This window comes from Vulpes lagopus, chromosome 18 (assembly GCF_018345385.1).
Source record: "Vulpes lagopus strain Blue_001 chromosome 18, ASM1834538v1, whole genome shotgun sequence".
Classification (NCBI taxonomy): Eukaryota; Metazoa; Chordata; class Mammalia; order Carnivora; family Canidae; genus Vulpes; species Vulpes lagopus.
In genome coordinates, this window is record NC_054841.1 from 45,068,352 (window position 1) to 45,080,807 (window position 12,456).

Below are 12,456 nucleotides of genomic sequence, written 5' to 3' on the forward strand. Positions count from 1 at the left end.
TGTATGGTGACAGATGGCAGCTACATTTGTAGTGAGCATAACTTAATATACAAACTTGTACAACTGAGGCAGCCCCAGTGGCTTAGCGGTTTAGTGCCACCTTCAGCCCAGGGCATGATCCTGGAGACCCAGGATCGAGTCCCACATCGGGCTCCCTGTGTGGAGCCTGCTTCTCCCTCTGCCTATCTCTCTCTCTCTCTCTCTCTCACTCTCTCTCTCTTCCCCTCTGTGTATCTAATAAATAAATAAAATCTTTTAAAAAAAAACAAACTTGTACATCTGAAATTAATGTAATATTGTGTGTCAACTATACTCAAGTAAAAAATATTTTGTAATAAATAAATAAAACTGAGGTAGAAATAAGTGTGTTAACATGTAAGGATTTCCAAAATAGATTACATGTAAATAAATAAGAAGGTGATGATGGCAGCTAATATTTACCAAGCACATACTACGTGCCATACTCTGCCTGAAGTCCTAGGATATATGTTAACCTGTTTGATGCTGACAGGAGGAAGCTGAGAGAGGTGAAGTAACTCGCCCAAGGAGAAACAGCTGGAAAGAGAGGGCAGGATCCAAACCCAGTCTGGCTCCCCAGGCTACACTATCCAGTCACCTAAATACAGAGCAGATTGTGCAGTGTGACCTTATTGGCTTGATTTTTCAAAGAATATTTTATATAAGTATATATGTGTGTAATATACATTAATAACACAGAAAAAAATACATGAAACTTTTAATAGTGGTTGTGTTCAGAGTAGAATTGGGGGTCTGAGCAAAACATAAGGTTCAATTTTCATTTCAAGCCCTTCGGTGGAGTTTGAATTTTTTTTATAGTGTGCAAATATTATTTTTATGTCTTTCTTTTCAAGTAAACTATTCCTATGGAAGTCATGCCTCCTTTGGGTTTCTTCTTCCATTTTCTCTGTAGCCATGTGTGGTTCAATCAACAAGGTAAAGAGAAAGTTCCAGGGAAACAAAGATGCTAACCACTGCAATCTCCCAGCTTTGCTAAGATTAGTCTGGCAAGAAAGAAAGCTTAATAGCATATAACTTGGGGCTCATGACACATACAACCTTTAAAGCTTTCTGAATATTAAAAAAAAAAAAAATTTACATATAAAAAAAGTTCCTTTTGTAGAAGTGCTTACCTTTTAATTTCAAACTATTTTCCAGTGTTATAAAATTTTCATAGAAGATAAAATATATCTGAGAATAGTTGGTCTCAAAAAACTGCTTAAGATCACTTGCATCCACATTATCTGAAAAGAAAAAGTTACCATTATAACAATAATCTTATACAATTATCAGAATTCACAAACCTTTTCAGAAGTAAAGGAAAGTAAGAACTAGTTTTATCCCCCTATGAGATAAAAACCAAACAATGAAAATAGTATCCCCAACCATTTGTTCTCCACTAAGAGATCTTAGTTGTCCTGGGGCCCCTCCCCCACAGGCAGACCCCTGCAGGGGACTGATTCCAGGGCATCAGAGCCACAGGGGCACAGCACTCACAGACCAGCTAGAAGTCCAGGGGTAAGTACAGGTTGGGAGGAACAAGATGCCTTCCTGTTGGGAGTGGGGAATAGAGGTTCACAGAGGAGGTGACTTTTGACATAGGCCATAAAGAGGAATGGGTCTGTATATCTGAAAAAACAATTTTGTTGCTGGATTCCTACATGGCTCAGTTTTTCCTCCCTCCCAGCTGACCTGAGACCAGCTCAACAGAACTAGCTGGAGCTCCCCAGCACACCCACCCTCTTCCACTGGTCAAAGCCTTCCCTCCAGCTCCTAGGTGAGCTGTTCCACTCTCTTTGAACACAGAGAGGCCTACCATGTGTTTCTAGAGTTGCCCTGAGCAGTGTTTCTCCCTGTTGGACCAGGTCTGCTCAACCAAGAACTGTGGCTAGAAAGGTTATGCATGGAACTTAGCTCAGCCACCTGCTGGAGCCCAGCAGCAACAGAGCCACTTCTTCCAGGGACCCAATTATCACTCACAACTCTGGTCAGAGTACTTATCCACTATCAACATGCCTTTGTACATTTTCCTTAACAAACAGGTTATTTGTACCATTTACACAAACAGGTTTTTTGTGCCTGACCAAGGTGTTAGCTCTTGAGAAGAATACACTAGACATCTCAGGAAAATTAAAAACAGCTTCTTTAAATTCTGCAAGGATTACTCAAGAAACAAATATACTGCTATTCAATCTATGATAAAGTAGATCCAATTGCTTTTGGGGTCCTAATACTATGTCTATATGTGAACACATCCATTACTATATTTAAGTTCTATAAACTTGACACTAATGCTGGTGAATCAAAGGAGTTGTTTTTCTCCTTTCCCTCCTCCATAGGGGCTTTTCATGGAAAAAAAAAAAAAAAAATCTGACCTGACTCTTTGAAATGATGCACATAAGGTGTTTGTAAAGTCATATCAGCAGCCAATTTCACACTCTGTTCTGCCCCCAAATAATACCACAAAGCCCTAGAAGTTCCTAAACTAGTTACTAAACTAACAAATTTACCAGTGAAACTAGTATTATCATTCCTATGAGCTACATAATCCTGCCAAGGAATCCTTGAGTGCCTTCCACAGAATGTGTGGTTCCAAGAAAGGATTCTCTTCATTTTCACTCCAACACAAACTACTGGTCCACCCCCAACTAACTGCTCCCCCTGAAACATACTTCACCTGCTAACTCCTGTTCGCACTTACTGGTAGCTGAAACATCCCCAGCCTGCCCCAAGACTAGGTCAATGACTCTGCTAGTGCCCCACCAGCTGGTTCTCCCTGGTCAAAAAACATATCTATTGCTCTACTTAATTCCTGATGGAATCCCTCTCGAGAGAATTCTTGACTTAATTCTGAAGGAATGATCTGTCTTCTCTGTTAGAGATACTACAAACCCTACAGAACCTCTAGTCCATCCCATGCATCATTATGTCCCCTGCATCTAGCACAGTATTTATCTAGCTCAATATTTTCTTGAATGAGTTGAACAAAAGAAATGTCCTAAAACATATATATATATACACATGTGTGTGTGTATATATATATATGTATATATGTGTTAATATATATAACAATGACAGGATAATGGCCACCATATGTAAACCATTAATTAGATCATATGCCTATAGGAAAGAAATGGCCTAGCCCACTTTCAAATCCTGGGTACTATCAAGAAAGAGATTTCACCCCCTACTGAAAACTCCAGATTTCACTCCACAAACCTACTGCCAGCTGGATTTCTCCACGTGAGGGTCTACAAGGCTCCTAAAATCAAACATGTCCAAAGAAAGTATTGTTCTCTCCTCAAATTCTGTTCTTGCCTTAGGCCCTGCCACCCACCTAGCTACTCATCATCCTGGGTTCTTCTCACTCTTTCACAGCCCATCTCCAAGGTGTCAGTTCCACCTGCAACATGCTCCAGCCCTGGGTCCTTCATGTCCTCCATGGCTCTGCCTGCTATATGTCACCATGAATCCTCACCCAGGCTGCAACCATGCCCTCTGCCTGGGCTCCTGTTTCCATTACTCCCCTCCACGGTCCATCCTCCACCATGCAGTCAGCAGAAAAACTCAACACTGTATATCAAACCAGGTCACTCCTTCACTCAAAACCTCCCAGTGGCCTCCAGTAGTACTTAAAATCCAAACTCCTGACCACGACCTACAAGGCCCTGCAGAATTTCCTCCATTCGATGCCAACTTCATTTCACAGCACTCTGTCCTTCACACCCTACACTTCAGCCACTGGGCTTCTTTCTATTCCCCAGATTTCTCAAACATGTTCTCCATTTGGGCTACCTCTAGTATGGTGCCCCCAACCCCAGAGCCCCATATAGTTCATTGCCTCTCATCCTTCAGAACTGGGATCACACATTACATCTTCAAAGAAATCTAAAAGTGCCACTGTGTCACTCTTCATATGTCATCTGATCACTCTGCCTTCTTCCTTCATAGGCTCTGCGATGGATGGATGCCTGACTGCTCACCAGTAAACAGGTCTTGGATATAGAATGCCATAAGCAAGCAAGCAATTTCCCTGGCATTGAGGGTGTGAGTGTACTGACACAGCAAGATGGCACTGTGGGGTTATTGGATGATTGATGACTCCCTCATCTTCCCTGGGTCCCCCTTGGTCTATCAGAGATAGTTAAATAGAGCAACCTGAACAAAGAGGGTTCTAGTCAAGGTTGAGAAGCACTCATACAGACTGAGGTGCTCTCGTGAAACCAGAAGTCCAGGTAATAGCCACCTTCCTCCTCAACCATTTGCTGTCTTTCTTGTGGATGAGGCATGGATGGGACAGAGCTCCAAATACTCACCATCAAGACCATTAGATACTTTTCAGGTAACCTGAAAACTAAGAGCATAACATAGGTAACATAATCAGTTTTATTTATAACATGAGTTTTATTTATAACTCTCCTCACTGGTCTAGGAGTCCTCTTCACATGATTCCTTCTAGACCACTTAAGATTAGTTGAAATTATCTCATTTATTAATTTCCTTCTTCACTGACTGACACTCCACTAGAATGGAAGCAGCATAAGGGCAGGAATCTCATCTGATTTGTTCACTGCTCTATTCTTAGCCCCAGGAACAGAGCTTGGTACCTGAAAGGTACTCAGGAATATTTGTTAAATGAATAAACAAACGAATATTACATATTTTATATCTCTAATTCAATAGCTGAAAGGACTGATTTGTCTTATTTTTTAAAAGCAAGATTCATCAGATGAATATTTATAAAGTAAGCCCAAATCTTGGAGGAGAACACAGATCCTGGAATTTAACATCCTGCAAAAGGGAACACAAGAAAATAGCCTGATTTTTAACAAGGCTAACTTCAAGAAGCATGGAGATAAGGAGTAAGGTTTGTTCAGAAAAAACAATGAACAACAAAGTAACTCTGACCAGAAACATCCTTTAGATAGACATTTTCTTTTAAGATTTTTTTAATTTATTCATAAGAGACACAGAGAGAGAGAGGCAGAGACATAGGCAGAGGGAGAAGTAGGCTCCCTGCAGGGAGCCAGATGCAGACTCAATCCTAGGATCCCAGGATCATGACCTGAGCCAAAGGCAAACGCTCTACCACTGAGCCACCCAGGTGCCCCTAGATAGACATTCTTTACCCATTCATTCAAACATTACTGAGCCAGTTCCCATGCCAACTAGCCTTGAGCTAAGTGCTAGCAAATTCAAAGAGAATAAGACACAGGGTCTTTAAGGGTTCAGTGGTAAACAAACAAGTAATACAAAAGGCACCATGACCATAGCTTATGCAGAGCATCAAAGCAGGAAGTAGACAAAGCCACTTGGGGAGGTCGAGAATATTAATAATGCTATACATTTATGCTTTAAAGATACTTTCAAGAATTTCTTTTATTTGACCCTCACCCATAACCCTGTAAGGTAGATCAAAATAAAGAAACCACAGGTTCTAGATCTTATGTGACCTGCCCAAGGTGACACAGTCAGAGATCTGGGCAGAATTCCTATCTGGTGTCCCAACTCAAATCTGAACCACACAAAGGCCTCAGAGACAAGGAGGAATAAATCAAAACCGGAAATCAGGTCAGGAATATATAAAAATCATCATCGCCTTGGGGATGTAAAGGAGAGCCAGATAAAAAAAGAACAGGAAGATAAGTAAACAGATGAGAAACGAGGGGTGTGCTACTCAAGCCCCTCATTTCATGAAAATGGGAATTGCCAATTTCCCCATTGAAGGAGCTCATGCCAGTCCCCTTCCACAGCACTAGCAGTAGCCAGTAAAGAAAGGGAGGACAAATACTGAACTACAGAGCCCAGGCCTTTGAGGTGAGTTTTTTCTGTGTGTTTGGCAACAGATATCAGCACACTGCCTGACATAATCACAAAGCCCAGAGAAGTACATTCAAACTAACCACAGAGAAGCAACCAGCAGATAGCTTTATGGAGCTTGGGGTTATTCCTTAATTTTCAAAGAAATCTTTAATTTCTCACTCTCCTTCACCACCAACCAAGAGCCAATAAATTGTTTCTAGTATTTGCCCATTTTATCTCAAAAATAATCTATAAGCCACACCAAAAGCTACCCTCCCCCACTCCTCTTTCCAGCTAAAACCTCTGGGTGGCAATCATTTCTCCCCATCTAGCTGAAAGGCAACAGCAAGGCTGAGGGCGAAAACCTCTGGAGAAGACTGCCTGAGTAAAGTCCAGAAGCCACAGGGACTAATGCCCTCCCTTTTCCCTTTCCATATTCACTCAAGAGAACCCCAGTCTCAGTTTTGACTTTGAATCAATTGAATGTATTTATGCGTGCATAGGCCATGTGCTACACATAAAAAAGGATTTAAGTTGTTTTAAATATTGAATACATGTGAAATAAGTTTCATAAATATGTAACTTGTGATATATAATAAAAAAATAAACAGTTTAAATCCACCCATCTAACCTAGTATCCAAGCCAACGAGGCTTTTGCCCCACCATTCAAGTGAGCCTCATCCACACTGTTAATCCAATTTTCAGTCCTCTTCAGGGCCAAGAGCAGATACACATGTGCCTCTATGCCCAAGCACCACCAGCCTGACCCAAGAGAAGAAAAAGGCCCCTAGAACCCTCGTATAATGATTCTGGAAGCATACTGGGGCCTAAACTACATTCCTATTTGCAGAAAGTGGACCAACTCATCTTTAACTTTGTTGATAGTTTTGTTTCTTACATACGTTACAGCCATGTATACCAGTTATAGTGCAAAATTTTAAATTCTTCCATTCTTCCCTAAAACTACACACAGGTATTCAAAATTTCACCATGACTGATGATTTACTTTCACAGATGCTCTCCACAGCATTTAAACTAAAAAGCAAGAGTGGCCTAGAGAAACACTATTGGTTTCCCTCCAGCCTCCCACCCCACCCGCTCCCACAGACAGACCTTTTCCTCTTCCAAACAGAGCCCCTACTTGTTCAGGGCTCATCCTCACCCACAGTCATGTCCTTCATGAGGCTGACCTATCCCCAGCCCCAGGAGGTAAGACTTGATGCTGCTGAGCCAATTACAGTGCCAAAACGCCCCTTGCCAGTGATATGTTTAGGCTCAAGCCTATGACCCAACACTGGTCAATAAGAAGTGAGAAGAATTCTGATGGAGATGTCTGGAAAAGGTTAATTGGTTTTAAAGAAACACAAAGAAGTATTTCCTTTTTTCCTGCCTCTAGATGTTGTTCTATCTGAGTGCAATGCTTGTAATGGCTGCAGGCCTTTTGCCACCTTAAGAACAAGCCAGCCACACTGAGGACACTAGGGATGACAAGGCAAGGAAGCAGAAAGAGTCTGGACTGTCAACATCACAGAACTGCTGAATGAATTAGCTGATTCTGGATTGACCTGCCCTGGGGCTGCTTTTATAAGAGGAAAAAAAATTCCTTATCATTTATATTTATATTTGTATTTTCTGTTACCTGCATCCAAAACATCCTTGTAAATACCAAAATGAAATCTGACAGCTGAACAGGAAACAATTAGTAGTATGACTGAAGAGGTTGTAGAAGATATCCATCCTACTAAAATGTATTATTTTCATTTCTCTATACCTATAAGGTAAACTAGATGTAGAAAGTAAAATTCTTATAAGTCAGGAAGATATTAACACTTAGTTACCCAGGACTGACAGTCCACATGTGAGTAATTCTTTATAAAGATGTACTCCAACAGAACATAAAGACTCCTAACTCGGGGAAACGAACTAGGGGTGGTGGAAGGGGAGGAGGATGGGTGTTGGAGGGGAATGGGTGACGGGCACTGAGGTGGACACTTGACGGGATGAGCACTGGGTGTTTTTCTGTATGTTGGTAAATTGAACACCAATAAAAGTTTATTTAAAAAAAAAAAAAGATGTACTCCAATTACTTAATGCTAAAGTCTTAAAAAGCAGAGCTACTTTATTTAAACATTTTGACATACATTTCTCAAATACAGGATTCTAAGACTTTGTTTTTAACCAATATGAAGTACCAGTATAGCAAAACATGCATATACACCAATGAAATACAATGTTTAAATCAAATGTGCTTTACATACATTTTAATATACTAGACTCAAGTTTCATAGGACTTTTTAAGTCCATGCAAAATGGCTACTTTTCTTGATCTGAATTGAGGCTAGCGTATATTACAGTCAAAACCACTCACCAGGGAGTCAGAGATAGAAATAAAACAGATAAAATAGTAGCTAGCTGGTAACCTCTACCCACCCCCATTGCCAACAACTAAGGAGGCAGAGAAGTGGTGATGAAGGCAGAAAGAGCCATCTTACTTACATCAAATAATTATTATTAATAATTATAGCAACAGCTTACAAGAGAGTTTTGAATATATTAACTTAATTAAGCCTCTAGTAGCCATAGGAAACAGGTACTGTCCTCATGGCCAGTGGAAGGTCAGAGAGATTAGGTCACTGCCTGACTCAAACCCAGGCAGTCAGGCTCTCACACTGCTCCCCTAAATCCAGTATTAACAGGTGCGACAGAGGAGGTACAGACAAGCATAACTGGAAACATGACTTTTTTTAAAAAGATTTTATTGATTCATTTGAAAAACAAAGACAGAGAGGATGAGTTGGCAGAGGGACAGGAGAGGGAGAGGGGAAAAAGACTTCCTGCTGAGAGAGGAGCCTGACATGGGACTTGATCCCAGCACCCTGGGATCATGACATGAGCTGAAGTCTGATGCTTAGCTGACTGAGCCCCCCAGGCGCCCCTGGAAACACGGTACTTTTTTTTAAGCACACAGATCTGGTAGAAGTCACAAAACAAAAGAGTTACTAAACCTAAAACTGGAGCCAGAAGTTAGTTTATTTAGGACACCAAAGTTAGCCTGCAAGTGAAAGGACTTCCTCCTCCACAGGTTAAAAAGGTGGTCTTCCTATGAAGTTACCACAGCAAAAGCTGAAATGGCCTTTCTCAAGGGCCTCTCTTTACCTCTGGAAATCCATCACAATGTCCTCCACCCTCTCAGCAGCCGTGAACACTAGTCTGCTGTATCCCTCACACAAGAAACCAAAGGCCTCTGGTCACCAGGCAGCCATCTTGTCACTCCCATCTTGTCACATCCCAATGTGATGGCAGCATGAGAAGACCAGAAACTCACTATCTGAGGAATGGGTGGCAAGATAATTTGTTATATGGACCCAATAGAACCTAAGATGGCCACTGAAGTATTATACAAGCCTTTACTTACTCATGTGGAAAAATGTCCAAGAAGTGTTAAGTCAAAAATCTAGAGTTAGGGGCACCTGGTGGCTCAGTGGTTGAGCATCTGCCTTTGGCTCAGGTCGTGATCCTGGGGTCGAGTCCCGCATCAGACTCCCCACAGGGAGCCTGCTTCTCCCTCTGCCTGTGTCTCTCCCTCTCTCTCTGTGTCTCTCATGAATAAATAAAATCTTTAAAAAAAAATCTAGGGTTAGACCATGCATAAGGACTATTCATGTAAAACTATGTTTATGCGTGTTCCATAACACAGAGAGACAGACAGAGATTGGGTGAGAGACAAAAAAACAGAGAGAAGAGGATACATGTAAGCAAGAGCAAGCATAGAAAACATTCTTACCAAAATTCTAATGATGCTCATTAGGGGACTGCAGAATTTGAAGAGCTTTCTTACACTTAAATTATTTTTTGATTTCTACCATTCAAATGTTTATAATGAGTACATTAAATTTCATAACCAAAAGAACTATGCACAACAACATGTATGGACCTTAAAGGCCTTATGCTAAGTGAAGTAAATTAGAGAAAGATAAATATGTACTCAGTGATCTCACCTGTACATGAAATCAAAAAAAGAAAAAAAAAGCCAACTCATAGAAAAAGAAATCAGACTTGCAATTACCAGAGAGGGGAGGTAAGGCAAGAAGGAAAACTAGAGAAAGGAAAAAACAAAAAACTATAAACCTATTTTTCATTTTGGAAAAAAGAAGTTGCCACAGTGTTTTGGAAAGAGATCTTTTTCAAGTATTTTTCAAAGCCTATTTACCATAAAAAAGAAAGGAACAACTCTGCAGACATGACACCAGACTATAATGTTCTCTAAACGTGTCTTACTAACTTTGAAGTACATTCAAGACCCATACAATATATTAAACACTATCTTTACCAAGACCAAAAGGCCCTAAAAACAGCAAATAACTTAAATTTCCTCTGTCCAATGCCATAATTAAACTTATACTATATAGCACATATGTTGCACATGATGCCCTGTAATGACCTAGTTACAGGGGACTTTGCTATCTTTAGGGAAAACGGTGTTTCTCTAATTGTCACTTACCAAGAAATGCAGAAAAAAAAAAAGCCAGACAAGAAGAAATTATCTCTGTCCAGCCACTCAATAACTTACACTGAGTAGGGACAAGCACATGTGTGACACCCTGGAATGGAAAAAGTGATGATATTTCCAATCATGATAAGGTTCATTTACCTTGTAGCCTTAGCATACATTAAGTCACATTTCTTCATTCTGTGTAAACCTGGCACTGACAAGCAACTGCTAGAACAGATTCTCCATCAGTGCACACTCAACTAGCAACATCAGTTCATAAAAAGCACATCTCATCAATTAACACTGAGCCAGAGATCAAGATTCCCCCAGGCCTTTCCACTAAAAAAACATGATATAAAGTACAAATGGGGCTCTAATTTAACAGGTTCCTGAAATAGAACCAACCATTGGTTTCTCTTCGCAATCATTGATATAAATTAATATTGCACTGACTAATGAACATTTACCTGTGGTCATTCTTTTTCAGCAGCTGGTAGATCTATCTCCATTTTTTGTCAACATCAAGGGTACTTTTTTAATTTTAAGAGGCCGAGACAGAGAGAGATGGAGAGAGCCAGAAAGAGAAAGAAAGAGGGAGGGAGAGAGAGAGAGAGAGAGAGAGAGAGAGAGAGAGAGAGAATCTTAAGCAGCCTCCATGCTTAGCACAGAGCCCAAATTGGGGCTCTATCTCAAGACCCTGAGATCATGACCTGATCCGAAATCAAGAGTTGGACACTTAACCTACTGAGCCACCCAGGTGCCCCAGGGGCATATTCTAATATATCTGCTTCTTGCCTCTTACTGGAATTTGGGGTAACCTAGCAAGCCCACCTCCATCCTGTTACATGCCTGAGCTGCTGTATGCACCCCATCACATGACCCCACTGTACTCTAGCTCTCCTGTCCCCTGGGCTGCAGTGTTACCTGCCTGTCTTCTCAACACTACTCACTGATGCAATAAGGACAGACACAGGCCACATGTCCCCACCTTCCTCAAAACCTGTACCTGCCATGGCTTCCACAGCTACTCACTTCTCTTCTCTAGCACCACTCCTTTCTCTCATCTCTTCCCCTTTCTGCCTCCAGCCACTGCTCAGTATTGGGGCAAAGGATCAGACTTTCTAGAAAGTAAGCCAAAAGAAAAGCTTTCCTCACAAAGGTCCTAAAGGTCAGCTCGGGTCGCTCCCCATGTCACCTTACTTAGAGAAAAATCTGAAGTCCTCACTGAGACCTACAAGGCCCACTGGTCCTACCCTTTCCTCTCTTGCCCACAACTCCTCCACCTCTACTGACTTCCATTAGATTCTCAAGCCTGTTTATGACTCAGAGCCTTTGCACTTCCCTCTGTTGAGAACATGACTCCCATAAGTAATGACCAAGCTGTTGCCTGCTTAACTCAGATCTTGACTCTAAACCCCTCTTCAGAGAGGTCTTCTATGATCCTGCTGCCTAGACCAGCATAAACACATCCTCATCAAGCCTCATATTACTATAATCATTACCTGAAATTATATTCTACATTTACTTGTTATTTATTGTCCATCTGCCCTAAAGGAATCCAAATCTCATGAAATCAGAGCTTCATTTGATACACAGCAAGCCCTCAGTGTCTCCTTGTGGAATGACTTAGAAACAATGTATATTGTCTAAGACAGAACTCAAAGAGTGGTAAAGCCATTTATTAAAAGGAAAACCCTTACTTCCCTCAACTTAGATAAATCTTCAAATATAACTCCCACAGTCTTAAGTAAAACTTACAAAATGTCATGTAAAGCTTTCTCCATGACCTAGGATTATCAACACAAAAGTCAATACCCTGGGGACATACATGGGCATGAGCCGAGATATAAGCAGTACTGTTTTGTGTGGCAATGTATCAGAACACCTTTCCAGAACTATTTTCTCAGAAATATATGAGCCAAAATGAGATTCAGTTTCTAGGAACAGGGAAAATGATATCCAGGCTGGCCAATCAGAGTACCCCATCTCTTACAAGAATGGGCACATTAAAAAAAAAAAAAAAATGGGCACAAGACCTACGTAAAGCTAATCAGAGTATTCTCAGGACCTGGGGTCCTAGGGAGACCATACTCTTCTTAAGGGTCACTAGCTTTCAGGGACCATCTCTCCTGCACCAGGCAGA

General features: G+C 41.1%; 1 protein-coding gene across 4 annotated transcripts in view; it reads right to left on the reverse strand.

Moving 5' to 3' along the window:
* Positions 1–12,456, reverse strand: part of RALGAPA2 (Ral GTPase activating protein catalytic subunit alpha 2) — a 324,226-nt gene that overhangs the window by 299,145 nt on the left and 12,625 nt on the right. For 3 of the 4 annotated variants that reach the window (XR_005984381.1, XM_041732346.1, XM_041732348.1), the window contains exon 2: positions 1,152–1,262. Coding sequence is in view for 2 of the 4 variants with exons in the window: in XM_041732346.1 (XP_041588280.1) it covers positions 1,152–1,262 (111 nt within the window). In the remaining 2 variants the exon portion in view is untranslated. Of the gene's footprint in view, positions 1–1,151; positions 1,263–12,456 lie in introns of those variants that run through there. The other variant, XM_041732349.1, reaches the window with a different exon arrangement.